The sequence below is a fragment of the Neoarius graeffei genome, chromosome 7 (assembly GCF_027579695.1).
Source record: "Neoarius graeffei isolate fNeoGra1 chromosome 7, fNeoGra1.pri, whole genome shotgun sequence".
Taxonomy (NCBI): domain Eukaryota; kingdom Metazoa; phylum Chordata; class Actinopteri; order Siluriformes; family Ariidae; genus Neoarius; species Neoarius graeffei.
The window spans coordinates 52,617,832-52,640,309 of record NC_083575.1 but is presented as its reverse complement, the minus strand read 5'-3'; the positions used below and the strand labels follow the sequence as shown (position 1 = coordinate 52,640,309).

Below are 22,478 nucleotides of genomic sequence, written 5' to 3'. Positions count from 1 at the left end.
AATAATACAGTATCTGTCTGCAGAGCTGCAGAGCCAACACCAGTTTTACCGCTCCTGATTCACCGTTCCAGGTTTGACGTCGCATGCGGTGCTTACTGTGCCTGGCTCTGCACACAGACCCTTCTCAAAGCGCTTGCGATGCTGTCGTTCAAATAGTTGTCCCAGGTGCCATGCCCTAAAAGATTGTGTTAATTTCCATAGGACTATTAATGCTGTCCTCTTTTGTGTGTGTTTGTACCAAGTCTACTTTTCATGCATTATAACTGCTTATCACTTTTTAGAAGAGTTTTTCAATTGAGATTTAAAGGCATTTCAAATCGAATGAATGTTCAATAATTGTTGTACAGTAATGTTATTTGGCCATTAAGTGTTTGTTGTATGTGTAGTCTATTGCATCATTTTCAAATTTTATGCATTAAACCTGATGTAATGCATGATGCAAACAAGTTTTGTACACGAGTTTGAATAATTAAAGACATTAAAAGCAGGAATTGCCCCATCTTATTTGAATGCTATACTAAAGAGGTCCTTCCAGGATGCTGCGCTTCTCCAACATGAACTGATTAGCCATGCCTCCTGCTCACACAAAGCGATCCCAGTCCAAACTGTTATGCATGATGGTGTATGATCTATACACTGTGTATGACTTCTTGGGCAATGTGAAGTTTTTGGTTTTGTTTATATCAGTGTATACCAGTGTAGGCAGCAATACTGACATCTCTGTTATAGAACAGTATCCTGTTACCTAGAATTATCACTCAATACTTTTTGCCTTCACTTACTGAATAATTACATAGCCCTGGCAGTAACAACACCAAAACCCAACATGATAGATCTCTGCATGAAATGCAGAACCTGGCTGGAGTCAACTGGATTTATAGGCTTTCTGCTGTCCTCCCTTTCATTTGGATCCATGGACCATGGGTATGAAAAAGTTCCATATCGGTCATTGACAGTACATCACAGTGTACACACCGGGCGTGTATATAGCCATAAACCGATTTCTAATGATATGGCTTCCCCATTCCAGAACACCCCCACTTTTGGAAAGCTTGATACGCCCCTGGCGTCACATCTACATCACACATGGAACCACTGGCCGAAGAAGGCGAGGAAAGTCAAGTCAAGTCAAGTCAAGTCAGCTTTATTGTCAGTTTCTTCATATGCACAGGTCATACAAGGAAATTGAAATTACGTTTCTCTCTATCCCATGTAAAGACATAGACAAACATAGGACTGACATTAACAAGACAAACATTAAAGTGCAAGACAGGACCAATAACAGTGTAACAAGCAATAAGTAATAATAAAGTAATGATTAAAAAAAAAATTGACACATTTAACATTTAGAAAAATAATCTAGGCTAAAGACAGGAAGATAAGAACAAGACTGGTATACAAGACACAGTACAGTACAGTACAGCACAGTCCAGGGCAGACCAGTTGAGGTTATCACAGTAGCAGCATTATGTAGAATAATGTGTTAAATAATAATGTGTTAATAATGTGTAGCAGCATTCAGAAGCAGCATATGGTAAGTTGTTATATTGCAGGGCCCAAGGCAGTTCTTATGAGATAGTTCAGGTAAGGTGCAAAGTCACATGTGTAGTTCCATAGAGAAGTATTTTCCGTGGAGGGCAGCAGCAACAAGAAACAGTGTATGGTGTGTAAAAAAAAGTGAGGTAGTGCAGGTAAAGGTGCAAAGTCACATAGTGCAGTTCCATAGTCAGAGTCTTTCCTGAGTTCGAGTCTTTCCATGTGTGTGTGTGGGGGGGCTTCCTGAGTCAGAGTCTTTCCGTGTGTGTGTGTGTGTGTGTGTGTATGGGGGGGGGTTCCTGAGTCAGAGTCTTTCCCATGCGGGGGGGGGCAAGATCCTAACTTCTTGGCTGTCTGGTGGGTGGAGCTGTCAGTGATGGGAGAGAGGGGAGGGAGTTCAACATCCTGACGGCCTGGTGGATGAAGCTGTTGGTGAGTCTGGTGGTTCTGGGCCGTAGGCTCCTGTACCTCTTTCCAGAGGGCAGGAGGCTAAACAGGTTGTGTGCTGGGTGATTCTCATCTCTCACGATTGTGAGAGCTTTGCGGGTGAGGCGGGTGGTGTATATGTCTTGCAGGGAGGGGTGCATTGATGATCTTCCTAGCTGTGTTCACTATATGCTGCAGGGCTTTCCTGTTGTGGTCAGTGCAGCTCCCGCCCCATACAGTGATGCAGCTGGAGAGGATGCTCTCAATGGTCCCTCTGTAGAACGTAGTCATGATGGGCGGTGGAGCACTGGCGTGCTTCAGTTTGCGCAGGAAGTAGAGGCGCTGTTGGGCTTTCTTGGCCAGTGCTGCGGTGTTGTTGGTCCAAGAGAGGTCCTCGCTGATGTGCACTCCAAGGAATTTTGTGCTTCTCACTCTCTCCACAGCAGCACCATCGATGGTCAGTGGCAGGTGTTGGCTGTGGCCTCTCTGGAAGTTGACAACAATCTCCTTTGTCTTACTGACGTTCAGCAGGAGGTTGTTGTCTCTGCACCACTTGGCCAGAAGGTCCACCTCAGTCCTGTAGTGCGTCTCGTCGCCGTTGGTGATGAGACCCACCAGAGTTGTGTCGTCTGCAAACTTCACCAGGTGGTTGGTACTGTAGGTTGTTTTGCAGTCGTGTGTCAGCAGGGTGAAGAGCAGAGGACTGAGCACACAGCCTTGTGGAGCTCCTGTGCTTACCGTGATGGTGCTCAAGGTGTTGTTGCCGACACGTACTGCTTGTGGTCTCTTGCTGAGGAAGTCTAGTAGCCAGTTGCAGAGGGAGGTACTGAGGCCCAGCTGGTCCAGTTTGCAGATCAGCTGTTGGGGTATTATGGTATTGAATGCTGAGCTGAAGTCAATGAACAGCATTCTCACATATGAATCTTTTTTCTCCAGGTGAGTGAGGGCTGGGTGAAGAGCAGAGCAGATTGCATCCTCTGTGGAGCGTCGGGCCCTGTATGCGAACTGGAAGGGGTCCAGGGTGGGTGGGAGGGTGGATTTGATGTGTGCCATGACCAGTCGTTCGAAGCACTTCATAATAATGGGTGTCAGTGCTACAGGACGGTAGTCGTTGAAGCAGGATGGTGATGGCTTCTTTGGCACGGGTATGATGGTGGCGGCTTTGAAGCAGGAGGGGACAATGGCTTGTTCCAGTGAGGTGTTAAAGATGTCAGTGAAGACATGCTTTAGTTCCTCAGCGCAGTCCTTCAACACCTGACCGGGGATGTTGTCTGGGCCTGTTGCTTTGCGTGGGTTGATGTTGGTGAGTGCTCTCTTCACGCTAGCGACAGACAGACACAGTGTCTGGTCGTGAGGTGGGGGTGGTGTTTTCTGTGGATGGGTGTTGTTTTGTCCCTCGAAACGTGCGAAGAAGCTGTTCAAGTCGTTCAGCAGAGGTGTGTTGCTTTCGCAGCTTCGTGGCGCGGGCTTGTAGTCAGTGATAGCTTGGATGCCCTTCCATGCAGTAGCCAAAAAAAAAATCTCCAACCCATTTAAACCAGCTGTGTAATGCAATGCCAGTATCTGTATCCAAATTTGTGCAGGGCTCCAAATAGCTGTATCTACTGTATATTTGTAATTAAATTTATAGTATGTGTGGCCCAAACTTGAAAGTTTAGACTATAGATGCTTGTTGGACTGGTTTTTTTTTCAATCTCACTCACACAGTTATTACTTTGGTTTGTACCTACCTATGCCATTTCCTTTAGTTAGTTAGTTCTATTTCACAAAATATAAACAAACTAGCAACCAACAACCATGACCCTGACCAGGCAATTACTAAAGATGAATGAAAATCCACTGTAAATGGGTTTGTGTTCATTTCTTTCTGTCCTGAGAGTTCCGTATGACCACTCACCATATCGTGTGAATATTTCTGGCAAGGTTTCTTTAAAAAAAAAACAAGCAAAACTACAAAAATCCCCTGAATTACAAGACAGACTCAGTGGGGTTTTTTTGAGAACCTAATATCATTGCCAATGAATGAGTCATTGCCAATCACTTTCGAAAAAAAATACCAAGAACTTCACTCTAAAAACGATTACACCACCGTGCCACATCTATCTATCTATCTATCTATCTATCTATAAATATATAGATATATAGAGGTGGCACGGTGGTGTAATGGTTAGCACTGTCGCCTCACAGCAAGAAGGTCCTTGGTTCGAGCCCAATGGCCAGCGAGGGCCTTTCTGTGTGGAGTTTGCATGTTCTCCCCATGTCCGCATGGGTTTCCTCCGGGTGCTCCGGTTTCTCCCACAGTCCAAAGGCATGCAGGTTAGGTTAACTGGTGACTCTAAATTGACCGTAGGTGTGAATGTGAGTGTGAATGGTTGTCTGTGTCTATGTGTCAGCCCTGTGATGACCTGGCGACTTGTCCAGGGTGTACCCCGCCTTTCGCCCGTAGTCAGATGGGATAGGCTCCAGCTTGCCTGCGACCCTGTAGGACATGACAAGCGGTTACAGATAATGTGTGTATATATATATATATATATATATATATATATATATATATATATATATATATATATATATAATGTGTGTGTGTGTATATATATATATATATATATATATATATATATATATATATATATATATAATGCATTGATTGGAGTGTGACATGCATTTGATTATTCAATTTTTTATTGCAAACAGGAAGGGTGTACTCTTGATTTCATTTGTCAGGTCGACACAGTGGACATGCAGGTTTTGTGTTTTATTTCGAAGGAGCCCGGGCTTACTGCCTTGCAGTCTGAGAGGAACTCTATCACTTTGCAGGATCTCAGGGCGTTTGGAGTCAGATGGTTTCAGCAAAATCCCACCAGGCCATGCCAGTGTCACTGACAACACCTTCATCTCCTACACTCCCTTTGGTCCTTTGTTTACTTATCTCAGGAGTGTTGCTCAGCAAGACACATCTTCATATGCAGGACTTACAGGGACAGGGGGTAATCAGAGACTGACCTCACACTTCACTGTTAATGGCATTTCCCTCATTACAAGTAGATGATAGCCAGGATTGTTAATAAGCTTTAATCCAGAAATTCCTGATAAATACCACATTACCATAATGATGTTTCTTCAAACGTTATTTGAAATGCATCCCTGATCTAAGAGACTTTGAAAGGAAACAAAGCAAAACAAAACAATGTTATGTCATGTCACAGAAAGACTAAACCAGAAACCAAATCTTTGTACAATTACTTGATCCAGTGTATTGTCCATTTTAAATGGTTTCCATCTCCACATTATGCTAAATCTAGCTGCCCCTCTACAAAGTAAACTCAGCTTACACGAATCACAAAAGCAAATCTCTAACATTAAATAAAACAACTCTGATGATGCCATCTAAAGAGTAAAGGAATTTTCCATTTGAAAATAAAGCAGTGGTTGCAGAGTGGGCCTGTTTTAATATGTGTATTAGCTTTCAAAGTTATGTTTGGATAACAAATGAGGGGGCTGTTTTTGAGAGCAAGTGCAAGCATCCGCTACTGACCGTATAAGAGAAAAAAAATCACAAGAGTTATGACTTTTCATCATCTCCATCAAACTACTCATTAGAGCAGCTGCCAGGTTATCACAGCAAATCTGCTGCATTCTTATATTTCAGATAAAAAAATGCACAGATGAAAGATTGGGTTGTGTAGTTCATGGTGTTTATTAGACATGGTTAGACATACTTGGGGTTGTTTTACATAGGACACATGAGAACGAGACAAGATTAGCATTATTTGGCAAAGAAACAAAAAGGGGAAAAAAGTAATTGGAAAACTACTAAAAATGAAGTCTTTGCTAGTAAGTTTATGGTGTACTCTGGTGTGATAATAGCCAGCGTCTTTTGTTTGGGTCAACATATGCCCAGGCTTTTAAATCACCAGAGCTGCTGATCTGCCAGCCTTCAGGGCTAATTCACTGCCAAGAGAATGTGTAGCGCCAGAATAGTGAGCCTCGTCTCGCACTGTGTCACACTTCTTTAATAATTGGGATCTGATGAATTACTCCTAGTGCTTTCCATCCACAGTTGTGCCTCCTCTCCTTATTCTCGTCCCATTCTGGCTCTCTCTCGTTAGCCAGGGCCAACTGGAAACGGGTTTGCAGAATCTCAGTGCAGGTGTGAACTCTCCCACTAGTGCCACCTTGTAAAACGACATCTGCATTCAGCGCCTGTCTTTTAAAGAGAGGAAAGTTAATAACTCAAAGTACTTTAAAGGCAATGAGGTGAAGGTAAAGCATCAGCATATACAAATGAAAGAAAGGCGGAAACGTTATATACATTAAAACTGTACAGCATATACAGTAGATCAAACTGTGATCAGACCAACGGTCCACTTTAGAGTTTGGGCAGATTTGGATGTAAAAAGAGCACTGTGTTCGCCTCACTAACCTCTAAAAGCTGGTAATTCATGCAAGCACTCTGAGAAGGGCTGATCTGCATGAAATGCTGGCTTTTCTGGAGGTGATGCACTTTTGTGTTGTTCTGGTCTCTTTTCTTCTCTTTGGCTTTATTTTAGGTGAATGACTTGGCACGCTCGAGCTATACTCCTGGAAACCGAGCTCACATCTGCGTCCTGTTATGCAGCACATCCTAAAGCTCATTCTGCTCCAGTCCATCCCATCACAGATTCAGCTGGATAGCCTAATGGAATGTTCTATTCCAGTAAAAGTCTAATTGCTATACTGTATTTAAAGAAATCAGAAGTCTTCTTTCACACTTGTGTTCACACACACACACACACACACACACACACACACACACACACACACACACAAAACCATGTTTGAACACTGACATGGTTTACCACAGCAAGTTAGCAGAGCTTTAATTTAGCAAAGCACAACAACATTAAGTGACAAATCGGGCATGAGTTTCTCAAAAGCATTGCAGCACAAAGATTATTGTTAAATGGTAGAGCGAGCAGCACAATCAACACTCTCTCTCTCTCCTAGTTAAGATGCTCTTAGTGTTAAGAAACTTTTGGGAAAAAAAAACCTGGTTTGATGTCAGTTACAGATTAAAGGTAAGGAAATAGGATTCCTGCATAATTTATTCCTGTAAAGGATGCAAAGCTGTTTGGCATTCCATATTCCTCCATGCAAACTGAACATTTGGGAATGATGGGAAGAATTTTAATAATAATAATAATAATAATCATAATAATAGGGCGGCACGGTGGTGTAGTGGTTAGCACTGTCGCCTCACAGCAAGAGGGTCCAGGTTCGAGCCCCGTGGCCGGCGAGGGCCTTTCTGTGCGGAGTTTGCATGTTCTCCCCGTGTCCGCGTGGGTTTCCTCCGGGTGCTCCGGTTTCCCCCACAGTCCAAAGACCTGCAGGTTAGGTTAACTGGTGACTCTAAATTAACCGTAGGTGTGAATGTGAGTGTGAATGGTTGTCTGTGTCTATGTGCCAGCCCTGTGATGACCTGGCGACTTGTCCAGGGTGTACCCCGCCTTTCGCCCGTAGTCAGCTGGGATGGGCTCCAGCTTACCTGTGACCCTGTAGGACAGGATAAAGCGGCTAGAGATAATGAGATGAGATGAGATGAGAATAATAATAATAATAATAATAGGGCGGCACGGTGGTGTAGTGGTTAGCACTGTCGCCTCACAGCAAGAAGGTCCAGGTTCGAGCCCCGTGGCCGGCGAGGGCCTTTCTGTGCGGAGTTTGCATGTTCTCCCCGTGTCCGCGTGGGTTTCCTCCGGGTGCTCCGGTTTCCCCCACAGTCCAAAGACATGCAGGTTAGGTTAACTGATGACTCTAAATTGACCGTAGGTGTGAATGTGAGTGTGAATGGTTGTCTGTGTCTGTGTGTCAGCCCTGTGATGACCTGGCGACTTGTCCAGGGTGTACCCCGCCTTTCGCCCGTAGTCAGCTGGGATGGGCTCCAGCTTACCTGCGACCCTGTAGGACAGGATCAGCAGCTACAGATAATGGATGGATGGATGGATGGATGGATGGATGGATAATAATACTAAAAACATGCAATGACAGAACTGTGAGCTGGTTTACAGTCAGTGGTGGGCACTGAGACTAAAATGAGAAGAAAATATAGCATCATGCTTCAGAATAAGTAAGCAAAGCCAACAACAACAAGCAAAGCCCAAAAAGTGTTTAATAGTGTGTGGGACGCCAGGAGGCGGTTTAATAACAGGGAACGCCCACTAAGGGGGGCGGGAGAGAGGTGTAACAGGGCTGTGAGTTTAACATGCGCGCGCTTACTGTGCTCCTCAGTACGGGGTTCTGCAGTACGGTCCTCTTCTCCACGCGCATCATGGATGTCAGAATGATCTTACTGGCTGTTCTGGTAATAGTAAATACCTACGGATCTGAATCAGAAGGTAAGTCACTCATGCTTTGGCTATTTACAGGAATGCATGTGCAAAAGGATACTTTCCCATCAAACATTTTAGTGAAAATACAATCAGTCTAATTATGATTTTTGCTTGATGTTCATATTCTTGAATGTAATTTAGTGGCTGTTGATGTCTATGATCGTGGTGCATAAAAGCCCATTTTGAAAAGGTTTAAATAGCCTATTAGTTTCTGCCATTTCTTTTTAGGGAATATTATTATTATAAATGCAAACATGACAACACTGATTCCATCTTGTCCAGTTTTCAGTTTCCATGCATGCTCAGTACAGCTTTCTCCATTAATCATCCCGCATCATTTTTATAGCTCATCCAGCGCACTGAAGCACGTCCTGACATGCAGCACGAGGCTGATTAATGTGTTTAACGTTATCAGTTTTTGTTTTACTTTCATTACACATAAAAGAGGGGCCAGGACAAAAACAGCAGAGAGGGAGAAAGTGAAAGATTGCGCCAATCCGCACTTCAGTGCAACAAAAGCGCAGACTTTATCCATGTCTCTTTAGCATAACAATGCTGATAGATTACCTGGCAAAGACAAAGTGTTTGCATATGTTAAAGCGATCCAGAATGGTCAGAGCTCGATAACAGTGCAGGTATTTCTCACCTCCGTTTTGGCGATGTGCGCCTTTCAGCAGTGCTTACGCATGCAGCAAAGACACAAAATATCTGTGTTAACTGCATACTTAGAGGTTTTGTACAGGGATAAACTAACACTACAAGAGTTCATCCAACCCTAAGGGGTCATACTGTTCTAGGAGTTTGGATGTGGATGATATATATCCGTGCGCAATAGGATCTCCACCGTCCCTGTTTCCACTGCGCCATGTGCGCCATTAAAGCAAGCCAATTACTAGTTTGCGTACCAACTATGCGCATTGTTTATTATGCGCGTGCACGTTTGCAGCTGGAGCACCACATTTCTTCTTGGAATTCAAGAAGGTTTTTTTTTCCTTTCCTCCAGTCCAATCAGCATGAATGTGAGCCAAAAGCCTGCGCTGAATCAACACCTTGCAAAGCTGGCGTTAATAATTAATGACCTTTTCTAACCTACTCCACTGTGGGAAATCGTTGTATTGTAATTCTTTTAATCGGTCACTGATTTGTTTCCTGTTTCATTGTCCAATCACACATCTTCCCAACATGTGGATGGGACAATTAACACACAGATCAAATCCAAAGTCCGAGCTCCTGCACTAACAAACACCATTAAAAAGCTGCTTGCCAGCATTTTCTTATTTACCTCCAAACGAAATTGCTTCTTATAACATTAAGATAAGATGTTTTCTTTATATTAATGTCTCACAGCAGTGAAGAACTTTGAACAAGCAATGTGAAGGCCTTTACAGGAATTTAAGAGATCTTAGTCGACCTTCCATTATGGAAGTTGATAATGATAATCTTGCTGGAAAGGTCAAATATTATATTTTTAATTAGTATTCAACCTAACTAGCTGGCTGCAATGAACATTTTTAAACATCATTATCAGTTTCTGTGATCAAGCACATCTGTTTTGGATCACACTTAAAAGCAAAAACCCAAAATATCCCTGTAAAGCTCAGTAAATAGTGTTGCAGGCCTCCAAACATGTCTGCGGGGAAAAATGAGAAAATGTGGGCTCATCATTTGTATTATTATTAGTATCATTTTCAGAAAGAAAAGCTCTTTTGAAATATTTAACAGTTATCGATAGTTACCGGTAATTATAGTCTTATAGTTTGTGTTATCACTCTTTCAGATGTCTTGCGGTGCAGCAGCTTTCACTTGAGCTGAATATCAGTAACTAAGAGGTGGCTTATGTAATGTCACTTGTGCTAAATTTATAGACGGATGGCCTATAAACATTTTGTAGCATTCTTCTGCGACAAATGTTAGGTTACCTAAGAATAAAGAAACAGTGTTGTTCACCAACTAGCCCTTCTAGCATCAGAATATTGCAATTTATTTGTGTTTTTAATTTGTTTAATTATTTTTTTTGTTTTTAATTATGTTTCAATTACTTCATATCATATGAATTCAAAGTGGCAGCATTTCACATATGTTTCACAATCTAAGGAATCAGGAATGGACTTAACTGCCTTGGGAATGTTTTGGTGCAGCTGGCGCACAAAAATGTTGAAATATTGGTTCTGTTCAACCTCTGTTTTCTGTTTTTAGCCTTGGTTTGTTGTATACACAGTGAGCTTAAAGGTGGGTTTTTAAACGTGTCTTTATTTTTCTACTTAACCTTATACAGCCAAGCCTATCAGCCTGGTTGAGAGGTGTTGGTGCCGTTCTAGCCTCGTCATGGTCCCACAGAGGAGCATCCGTGAGCTGAAGTTCATCCACACACCCAACTGTCCTTTCCAAGTCATGTGAGTATGAACTGCAGTATCTTTCTCACACACCCACTGATCCCAATGCAGCATTGCTTCTTGGGGGGTGTCTTACGGAACCCCTCGACCCATCATTTCACACCATCAATCTCCTGCTGCTGAAGGAGCAGTGAATGGAGACGGAATAGGCCTCCCCTGTCTGCCATAATGCTGTGGGTCACGCTCTCACAATTACACACATGCAGAGGAAATGCTACAGGAGGGGGGCGGGCTTCTAGACTTCGATGTAGTTTTGTTTCATACAGGAAGATGTCACAGGGTTCCACTTGAAGGACTTTCTCATCCATTGTGCCTGAAAATCCTTCTGACATGTCATAGCCTTACATGCTGATGAAAGTCTTCCATAATCATTTCCAAAATCTAAGTTGACAGGAAAAACTTAAAAAATCCAGTAATTGGCAACCAGTCACCTAAAACTCACCATACCCAGTGCTCAAATAAAACATACAGGAATTAACCACATTCTTTGAAGGTTGTTCATAGTTACCAGAAAAATAGGCAACACTGTAACATGCAACTGTAATATATTAGGACATTTCTCCGATTCACAGCATAACAAACAAACAACCCAAAAACTCTGTAGTGTTTAAACCAAGTCAGCAATACAAGGAGGTTTAAAAAAAACAAAACAAAAAAACAAACACTGCACACATGGCATACATGGGCAGGCATACAGACCAATGTAACTGACACAGGGTTTATTGCAAAATCCCCAGAGATCAGATCAGAAGCAGTACTCAAAGCTCAGGGATCCGCTATACCATAAAACTGTCCCGATGAGTGAAACTGGTAATGTTATATGCCGCAGTTTTTGTTGGCCTTCACTTGCTGTGAAGTAATCACTCCCTGCTGTCCAGGGACCTGACACTCATAACTCCTGCGAGCAAAATATAGATGGACAGGCACTTCCATGATGTTAGAAAATATCAGCAAAGACATCTACAGTTTTGTTGAGTGCACAGCATGATGATACATCAGTATGACACAGTGCGAAGTGATTTATTGGTTATTCATTTTACACCATATTATTCAGTAACTTATCAGTAAAAACTGATAGAAAATATATGATTACGAGAGGCAGGTTTTTTTAGGTTTTAGACTTAAATAATGTGCTTAAATGTGATGCTTGATTATTGTTTATAACTATGTATAATAAGATATTAACCTTATATCTTGCATATCCTATATATCTTGAGAAATCCCAGTGGTTAATTTGGTTGGAGATGGATGTCTAATCATCTTATTGGTCATGAGCATCCATTATATCCAACTTGGTTCCATATCGGTAGTTTGCTTGCATCCGTAACCTTGTTCTTGCTTACTAGAACACATATGAATCTGATAAAGCTTTTAGCAGTCCTTGCTGAAGGCTTGAAGTATAATAACAATCTGTAAGACAACCTGCCAAGATGGGAAAGTGGATTTGGAAAGGAGACGAAGAAAAACAATAACAGACAATAAACGCCTGCCACGGTATATCACTTACTAGAAGAGAAAAGTAACTGCTTCAGTGAGCGTCAGTGAGCTTTTCAGCTGCTCCAGCCCTTGTTCATGTGTGCTATTGTATAGCTAGTGCAGACTATGGCATATCTATTGTGTTGCATTCAAGCCTTCTTTACAATGGGCCAAGTGCTTTAATGCTTTAAAAGACATGTAATAATTACATGGATGAGTGGTACGGATGAATATGCATTATTGTGTGAGTATAATTTAATTATTTTCTGCTCGTTTTCCCTCCACAGTGCCAAACTGAGGAGCAATCAAGTGGTGTGCCTCAATCCTGAGACAAAATGGATAAAACAGTACCTGGAGAAAGCCCTTGAAAGGTAAGCAGGAAACCTTTTCCGTGAGCAGAGAATGGGAGAAATATAGTGTGAGAAACATAAATTGAAATACTTCCCTGTTTTCACGCCTTTTAACGTATTGCTAATCAGACTTACCAGACATGATCCACATGTGATCAACCAGATCTATAAACACACCCTCAGTTTTTTCCTAAATATAAGGTATGCATAGTATTCCCATTAAAACAGGTAACTGAAGATACAGTGGCATTTCTGCTTTCCTGTTTCTCATATTTCCACAAACGTCCTTGCCCATGTGCTTTTTAGTCATGAACCCTGGCTTCATACTTCAAAAGCAGCTGTGAAATATGTATACCTTTGGTTGCTGAACATAATTTTAATGCTTACCAGCCCCTGTCTACAGTCCTAATGCAAACCATGCTCTCATGCCATCGTCTGGTTCAAGGAAAATCCAAATTTATATGAGTTTTCACTTACCACAGATATTGTTGATCAGACAAGACATGTTTGGTGTCCAAATTTAGCTTTAATAGGTTGTCTGGGAACTACAATATGAGCCTCCGAGACATTCAGCCAAAGTTTTTCTGGAAGAGTTTGGTGAAGTGTTGTCAGTCATTTGCTTAGAGTTTGACTGTCGTATTATATCTGGGGATCTTAACTTGCATGTAGATAATCCTGAAAACACTTATGCCAGAGAACTACTTGCACTTATTGACAACTTCAACCTAGTACAATATGTACAGGGGCCGACCCACTCTTGTGGTCATACCCTTGACCTCGTTATCGCAAAAGGTCTTACTGTTTCTACTACTGTTGTTGACCTGGCCTTATCTGATCATTTCTGTGTTTTCTCTGATGTTTCTATGTCCCCTCACATTCAGAACAGCTCAACGACTATGGGTAGGAGAGTCATAAACGACAACACGTGTTCTCTTTGAGCAAGCTCTCTCACAGATCTCAACTAAAATGTCAGACTCTGTAGATGACTTACTGGAAATTTTTAATTTAAATATGACCCAAATTATGGATGATATTGCTCCATTCAAAATCAAACGAGTCAATGACAAGCAGAAAGCACCATGGAAGCAATACCCAGCTGTTAAATTGCTAAAGAGAGAATGTAGGAAGACTGAAAGAAAATGGCGCAAATCTAAACTTCACATCCATTATCAAATCCATAAAGAGATGCTTTGTAAATATAATTATGAAATTGGTAAAGCAAAACATTCTTTCTTCTCCAACATCATCAACAGGAATATGAACAATGCCCGTGTGCTATTTTCAACAGTAGAGAAGCTAACTAATCCCCCACCACAATTAGCACCTGAACTTCTCTCAGTTAATAAATGCAATGAGTTTGCATCCTTCTTCAAAGGTAAAATTGATAAAATACGGCAGAATATTGCTCATAATATATCTCAGTTGCAAATAACTGAAAAGCTGCAATCACCAGTGACACAGACAATTTCAACACAATGTCAGAATTTTGTTTGATTGATTACGAGACTCTTGAAAAAACTGTACAAAATCTCAGTTCCTCAACATCTGAATTGGACATTCTGCCCACCAACTTTAAGTCACCTCATAATTACAGATATGCTTCAGATGATAAATACATCCCTAGAGACTAGCATTTTTCCTGTGTCCCTGAAAAAAAGCCATTGTAAAGCCCCTACTTAAAAAGAATAATCTGGATGCTTCAGTATTGAACAACTACAGGCCAATATCAAATCTACCATTCATCAAGAAAATCCTTGAAAAAATTGTCTTCAATCAATTAACTGCCTTCTTGATATCAAACAGCTGTTTTGATAACTTTCAGTCAGGATTTCGTGCCAATCACAGCACTGAAACAGCGCTGATTAAAGTTATAAATGACATACGTCTTAATACTGATGCAGGCAAAACATCGGTCCTGGATGTTTTGCCTGCATCAGTATTAAGACGTATGTCATTTATAACTTTAATCAGCGCTGTTTCAGTGCTGTGATTGGCACGAAATCCTGACTGAAAGTTATCAAAACAGCTGTTTGATATCAAGAAGGCAGTATTAAGTATTTTGTACAGTATTAAGTACTATTCAACTGGACCTCAGTGCAGCTTTTGATACTGTTGATCACAACATACTGCTATATCGACTTGAACACTGGGTTGGGTTGACTGGTAAAGTTATCAATTGGTTAAAATCATACTTAAAAGATAGAAGCTTCTTTGTTATCATGGGAAATTGTACCTCAACATCAATGTCCTTGACCTGTGGTGTCCCCCAGGGGTCGATCCTTGGACCATTACTATTCAACCTTTATATGCTCCCACTTGGACAAATTATCAAGAACAACTCAATTTTGTATCACTACTGCTATCCAGATGACACCCAAATTTATTTTGCTCTATCACCTAATGATTATGCCTCCCCTTGAATGTCTCTACCAGTGTATCAACCAAATCAACAACTGGATGTCACAAAATTTTCTTCAGCTGAACACAGATAAAACAGAAGTAATTCTATTTGGGAAAAAAGATGAAAGACTCAGGATTACCACTATTCTTGACACAAAGGGGATTAAAACAAAAGATATGGTTAAAAATCTTGGTGTTTTCATTGACAGCGAGCTAAACTTTGACAGTCACATGCATGGGTGCAGATCCCGGGGGGGACGGGGGGGGACATGACCCCCCCCAATTTCTGAAAAACATGAATTGTCCCCCCCAATAAAAATCCCCTAAATTATTCAAAATTGTACAAACAAATGTATTTTCAGACAAATGATTCCCTGTGCAGTACTTTTTGAATGATGTGGCGAGCCTCTACGAAGTTGTGATTTATGGTTGCATGGTACGAGTTGCATACGGGCAAAAAAAAAAGTCAGTTTTGTGTCCCCCCCAATCCTGACATCGGATCTGCACCCCTGGTCACATGAAAGCAATCACTAAATCGGCATTTTATCACCTAAAAAACATTTCCAAACTACGAGGACTTATGTCGGCGGCACGGTGGTGTAGTGGTTAGCGCTGTCATCTCACAGCAAGAAGGTCCGGGTTCAATCCCCGTGGCCGGCGAGGGCCTTTCTGTGCGGAGTTTGCATGTTCTCCCCATGTCCGCGTGGGTTTCCTCCGGGTGCTCCGGTTTCCCCCACAGTCCAAAGACATGCAGGTTAGGTTAACTGGTGACTCTAAATTGACCGTAGGTGTGAGTGTGAATGGTTGTCTGTGTCTATGTGTCAGCCCTGTGATGACCTGGTGACTTGTCCAGGGTGTACCCCGCCTTTCGCCCGTAGTCAGCTGGGATAGGCTCCAGCTTGCCTGCGACCCTGTAGAAGGATAAAGCGGCTAGAGATAATGAGATGAGATGATCTGGAGAAACTTATACATGCCTTCATCTCTAGTAGGGTTGACTACTGCAATGGCCTTTTCACAGGCCTGCCAAAAAAGACCATCAAACGACTTCAGGTGATTCAAAATGCAGCGGCTAGGGTTCTCACACGAACAAAAAGAGCAGAGCACATTACTCCAATTCTAAGGTCCCTTCACTGGCTTCCAGTAAGCTACAGAATTGACTTTAAAGCATTGCTGCTGGTGTACAAATCTCTAAATGGTACAGGGCCCAATTACCTCTCTGATATGTTGCAGCGGCCTAACCCAATCAGATCTACCAGATCGCAGCAGCAAAATTTACTGGTAAAACCAGTTGTTAAAACAAAGTGTGGTGAAGCAGCTTTTAGCTACTATGCAGTACAGCTATGGAACCAACTCCCAGAGGACATCAAAAATGCTCCTGCTGTTGGCAGCTTCAAATCTAGATTAAAGACCAAGCTGTTTTCAGATGCTTTCTGCTAACTGATAAATATTATCATCTTTACATGTTTTAAACTTTACTTAACTTTTACAGTCTTTGCATGTTTTAAACTTTACTTAACTTTTATTCTGTTTTATTCTGCTGTTTTTTACTGAACTTTTACTTCATTTTATTATTTTATTTCTACTATTGTTTAATTCTTATTTTTTTTCTCTCTTCTTCCCCCTTTATTTTATGCAATTTTATTTTCTATTGTTCACTGTTTTGCCTTTACCTCTGTAAAGCACATTGAACTGCCACTGTGTATGAAATGCGCTATATAAATAAACTTGCCTTGCCTTGCCATAGCAAGCAAGCATTGAAAGATTAGGCTTAGCAGTTGGATGACATTCTCATCTCACCTCATTATCTCTAGCTGCTTTATCCTTCTACAGGGTCGCAGGCAAGCTGGAGCCTATCCCAGCTGACTACGGGCGAAAGGCGGGGTACACCCTGGACAAGTCGCCAGGTCATCACAGGGCTGACACATAGACACAGACAACCATTCACACTCACATTCACACCTACGGTCAATTTAGAGTCACCAGTTTACCTAACCTGCATGTCTTTGGACTGTGGGGGAAACCGGAGCACCCGGAGTGGATGACATTCTAAACCACCAATTAGCATCAAGATAACTGCATGCTGAAATTAGTATATACTTACTTTAAACCACATAGACTTGATATTTAGCTTATTATGACATACTGTTATATAGAAAAAATGTCACATGTATAGTCTTGTGCTGCAGTTTTATATAAATATTTAAGTAAAATGGTATTAGTGAAATGATATCAGAACTAATGTTTTTCATCAATATGGTTTGTGTGATAAACACCTGAAGAAGCTAAATTAAGGCATCAGGAAAGTTAAAAAGGCGCACGTTTGAACCGTGTGTCCCAGGAGGCCTCATTTACGGTACATTACTACACAGCACTAAATATTCTTAACACTGAGTACACACTACACTGTCAGACCCAATTTTCTTCTACACTGTCAGCAATCCTTTTAGGTAAAAGAAAGCGTGCACTACTACAGCCACAGATCACGCACAGATTTCAAAAGTAAGTAAGCACTGTATAAAAGGTGTGAACAATCGAATCTGCGCAACAAACGGTACAGTCATAGTTTTCAGTGGACAATGGACACAAGAGCCTCTGAATATCCATTAGATGCTGATGCACTCATCCTGTGCAATCAGGAACAGTGTTCAGTCAAAGCGAGGGGAAGTTGTACATCTGCCTTAAATAAAAGAAAGTGAAGTTGGCACACTTCTGATATATGAGATATGTGAAATGTGTCACATTTATATTATAGTTTTCAGATTTAGTATATTTGCTATTGATCTTGCTACTGAATTGTGGGTGAATGGTGTAATAGTTAAATCACTATCAGGCATGATAGGGTCTCATGGGGAAAGGCCAGACCTTTTACAAACTATGTAGTTAAAAGTAAAGCTTGTAAAACCCACTGATATGTCTGCTCCACAGTATGGCTGACATCACTGGCTCTGAGTTCTAAGTGCTTTCCTTGTTCAGAGTTTGGCAGACTGTGAAATGGTCCTGTTTCTCTTCAATGTCACGCTGCTTTAGCACTCAATATTAGCACATGGCTATTAATATCATGGTGCTGCTCACTACCTAAAGTGCTGACTTAAGTCTTCATAATTTTGGTAGAGTGCAATGCAAAAATGTATGTACATGCTGTCATACTAACTACATTTTTACTTTGTCTTTTTTTTTTCTCAGAATGAAGACCAAACAAGAGTCGCACAACTAAGGAAGCAGCTGGATGGCAAGCCCATTTATGAGCCACCACCACAGATATGTACCTGTACCATATACTGCTCTGGCATGCTTGCTGAACCAGCACTTAACCTGCAAACTTTGCTTTCTTCTCAATGATTCGCCACACCATCATCACCACCTCTGCCGCTGCTCTAGGCACCTCATGTTTTAGCACAATGTACAATTATATATGTATGTATTATGAGTGTTTTTTATACGTATGATATGTATATACAATGTTTTTCTATATCACCTTTAAACAGTAAAGAGATATTTTTGGAGTTGTGTTTGCTCCTTGCCTGTCTGTTACAGCGTTAGGTAGCACTGAATGTAGTACTGATGAATTTGGAGCAAACATCCCAAACTCTGCAAACTCACAGTGTTCTGACATGGCATCATACAAGAGGAAAAGTAAAGTGGGAATCACACACTGGTGCAGAGCTGAGCCTCAATAGCAGCATACCTGACACGAGAACAAATAGGAAGGGAGTTGACTTTCTCCACCCGCTTAATAATCATACTTAATTAACCCATATCTTAAAAACTTGTAACACTGCATATTGCATGTGAATGTAATATTATACGTACATATACATGAAAAGTGAACTGTTGCTTGTCTTTTTGTTCTCTGACAAACAGGGTGTTATTTTATCCAAGAGTAAATTAAAAAAAAAAAAACCCTTGACCTTAGATTAACTTAAATAAGCTGAATTCCTTTAGGGAACATACTCCCCAAGAAGTAGTTTGTGAGGAAAAAAAATGAGAAGGAATGATTTTTTTTTCTAATTTCAATCATTGTGTAAGCAAAGAAATATCTGGAGTCACAAACTAACTTAACTGAGCAGCCAGTGTGTTGAAGGCACAAAACTTACGAGCAGAATCATTCTGAATTAACCCAAATTATTTAGAATTAGCCCAAATTATTTTATAAGTGTACATAAAATTACACACAATATTTAAACATAACGGGTGGTGTAGTGGTTAGCGCTGTCACCTCACAGCAAGAAGGTCCGGGTTCGAGTCCCGTGGCCGACGAGGGCTTTTCTGTGCGGAGTTTACATGTTCTCCCTGTGTCCGCGTGGGTTTCCTCCGGGTGCTCCGGTTTCCCCCACAGTCCAAAGACATGCAGGTTAGGTTAACTGGTGACTCTAAATTGACCGTAGGTGTGAATGTGAGTGTGAATGGTTGTCTGTGTCTATGTGTCAGCCCTGTGATGACCTGGCAACTTGTCCAGGATGTACCCCGCCTTTCGCCCGTAGTCAGCTGGGATAGGCTCCAGCTTGCCTGCGACCCTGTAGAACAGGATAAAGCAGCTAGAGATAATGAGATGAGATTTAAACATAACCAGTCAATACAAGATTTTTTCCCCCACCATGTCTAAGAAAATAGTGTGTAGATTTATCTTGGAATTGCAGCATTTCTGCTGCATATCTCACAGTTGTGAGCTAGTATCATGCAATTGTGAGAAAGAAAAGTTGCAGTTGCGAGAACGTAACTGCAGTTACTTTTTTAAAACTTCAAAACTGCAAGCAATTTTGATTCAGCTTCCACAAAGTAATTCTCACAATTGTGAGTTAATATAATGATTTTTATCTCATAGTTTTATGATAATACAAAAATTACAGCTGTGACTTTTTATCTCTCACCCCTCCAGCAGAATGTTTTTGGCTGAACAGAAGAGCGTTCCTGCAGGGCTTGTGCCTTGCTTAAGCGTAGGGCAATAGCCTAATAAGTGGAAGCATGAAGTCAAACCGCAACCTGCCACTGTAGGATAAAATATCTCAGTTGTGCGATATAAACTCAGTTGCAGGATAAAAAGTTTCAATTGCATGATATCTCTCGACTGCAAGATAAGAAGTTGCAATTGTGTAATATTAACTCAAGATAAATCGATATAATATTTTCCTCATATGTCAGGGAAACAAGTTTCCATAGAAATAATGCTAACTAGCTTAGAATGCTGATATGCACAAAACAGCGAGATGAATTTTTTTAAGCGATAGAGGGAGACATTTAAAATTACTGGATTAAAATACATAATACCTATCATTAGTGGTATAATAATGCACTTTATTTACTGTGTCCTGTTGTAAAAAGGGAGCTCATCTAGTATGAGGAATACCATCTACAGCAAATAGTTCACTTTTCTGTGGTTAAGAAGAAATTAGAATTGACAAAATTTCCTTTTCCTTTTGGGAAACAAGCCCTTAAAATGATAAATTTTACACAGCTATTTAAAATAGAACAATATTGTTTCACTGTCACAGCAGTGTGTATAGCTAGGCCAGCTATTATAGAAACATTCAGTACACTAGTATAAAACTAGCATATATTTCTGTCTGCCAGACACCTCTCAAGGAAATTAGTGTATGAAATTTGTCTGTAGCATGACTGCCAACTTGATCCTGTCAAGCAATTTAAAGCAGTCATTAAAGCAGCCAGGCCTCTTTCAGACTGGCAGCCTGCAGGCGCGCAGGCCAAGAAACATAATGCCCAATCAACTTTAGAGAGGAAGGCTGTAGGCAATGTTGTGGGGGTTAGGCCACCAGTTACACTCCATTTCATACAATGATGTGGGAAAAAAAAAAATCGAACAGACCCTCATGATTAATTACCAATTTGTACCCCTGAGATCTTCTTCACTGGCGACATATGTACTGAGAAAATACTTACCTGTACGCCGATACATGAAAATCAAACCAATGAGCTTGATAACTTGCTGATTAACTCACTGAGTGGGCATTAACAATAAACTTTTATAGTGTCAGTGAACAGTGTGAACTATGCAACATTGAATTCAGGGCCAATTTAACTTGAACAAGGCAACACTGAGTGGTTATGTACAGGATGTGTAAAGGAAGAAGTCAGTAAATCCCATCCCATTACAGGGGTCATTTAACTTGCTCCACAAAAATGCTTACCCAACTAACAGTGAGAGAAGAGAAAAGGTTACGGAGAGTGTCTTAAAATGATAATGATAAGGAAAATGCAGCAATAATTTTCATTTTTTTTAGATGTCTTTTTTGTGATAAAGGAATAAACACTAATCCTAGCCCATGGCACTTTCGGCAGGGTGTAAACAGATGAGATTAGTGTGTTTATCTGTCAAAAAACAAGGTGCTACCAGCATCAACAATCATTAATGTGATTGAGGCAATTGATAATATGTATTTGTACATGTTCCCAAACAATGTGAAGGACATTCATTTATAGATGGCAGCTTATTCTATGACATATTTTGTATTTGTATCCATGTTTAATTTCATTTATAAACTGGTTATTTCAAAATAAATCATATTGGATTTATGAATTCTATCTGAAATATTCATTTAATGTATAGCAATAGACTTGTCAGACAGCTCCACATAATCAGAGGTCAGAGAATTATCCAACAGCCAACAAGCAAGTTTTAATCAGACACAGTTTATACCTCACCATGAACTACATTATACTATATCACTACATTCTAATACTACTTTTAATGTGGGGACTCAACCTCAGGACATCATGTGTTCTAGAGTCTTAATCCTAACAGAAGGTAAAGAATAGGGAAAAGTGCAACTTTCTATTCAGGATCAGCCTCACTCATTACACTTAGGACAGCTTTATCATTTTTAGCCATTGTTTGGTACCCTTCATGCCACATTCCCATGAACACATCTGTATAATAGTTTCAAATGTTTTGGATAAGGTTAATTCTGTGGTGTAGTCTGACACTACAAGACTATAAAGACTATAATATTGTCCGTATTGGCATGTAAACAAATGGTGAGTAAAAAAGTAAATACAATTGAAAGTATCATGCCTTTTGTTCATAAAAAGCATAAAATTGTTTGCTTGTCTGAGGCTGTTATGTTTTATGATCTTGTTGACATATTTGAGTGTAATATATCCATCCAACAGTCCCCTTCATCCATCCATCCATCCATCCATCCATCATCTATGTGGCTTATCCATCAGGGTTGGGGGGAGCTGGAGCCAATCCCAGCTAACTTTGGGCAAGAGGCAGGGTACACTCTGGGCAAGTCTATCGCAGGGCGAACACAGAGATAAACAACCATTCACACCCACCTTCATACCTATGGGCAATTTAAAGTAGCTATTTGACCTAATCTGCATGTTTTTGGACTGTGGGAGGAAACCAGAGCACCTGGAGGAAACCCACACACACACAGGGAGAACATGCAAAGTTCACACAGAAGAGCCCCAATTGACCACAAAGTTTGAAACAAGAACCTTCTTGCCTTGAGGCAACAGTACTATTCATTGCACCACCATGTCGCCTATTTTGGTGTTATGTACAAAGA

At 40.9% G+C, this 22,478-nt stretch overlaps 1 protein-coding gene across 1 annotated transcript; it reads left to right on the top strand.

Annotated features, from left to right (window-relative positions):
* The first annotated feature begins 8,213 nt into the window (after nucleotides 1–8,213).
* cxcl12a (chemokine (C-X-C motif) ligand 12a (stromal cell-derived factor 1)) lies at nucleotides 8,214–21,481 on the top strand. Its single transcript, XM_060925936.1, has 4 exons — nucleotides 8,214–8,336; nucleotides 10,606–10,723; nucleotides 12,487–12,570; nucleotides 18,133–21,481. Exons 1-4 carry the CDS (start codon nucleotides 8,270–8,272, stop codon nucleotides 18,161–18,163), a joined length of 300 nt encoding a protein of 99 aa, XP_060781919.1. The 5' UTR covers nucleotides 8,214–8,269; the 3' UTR covers nucleotides 18,164–21,481.
* Nucleotides 21,482–22,478: the final 997 nt, after the last annotated feature.

Bases quoted from the DNA above. Each gene is read 5' to 3' on its own strand.
- cxcl12a (XM_060925936.1), top strand. From the start codon at position 8,270: ATGGATGTCAGAATGATCTTACTGGCTGTTCTGGTAATAGTAAATACC. The intron at 8,337-10,605 runs GTAAGTCACTCA...AACCTTATACAG, and splicing joins CTACGGATCTGAATCAGAAG to CCAAGCCTATCAGCCTGGTT. The intron at 10,724-12,486 runs GTGAGTATGAAC...TTCCCTCCACAG, and splicing joins AACTGTCCTTTCCAAGTCAT to TGCCAAACTGAGGAGCAATC.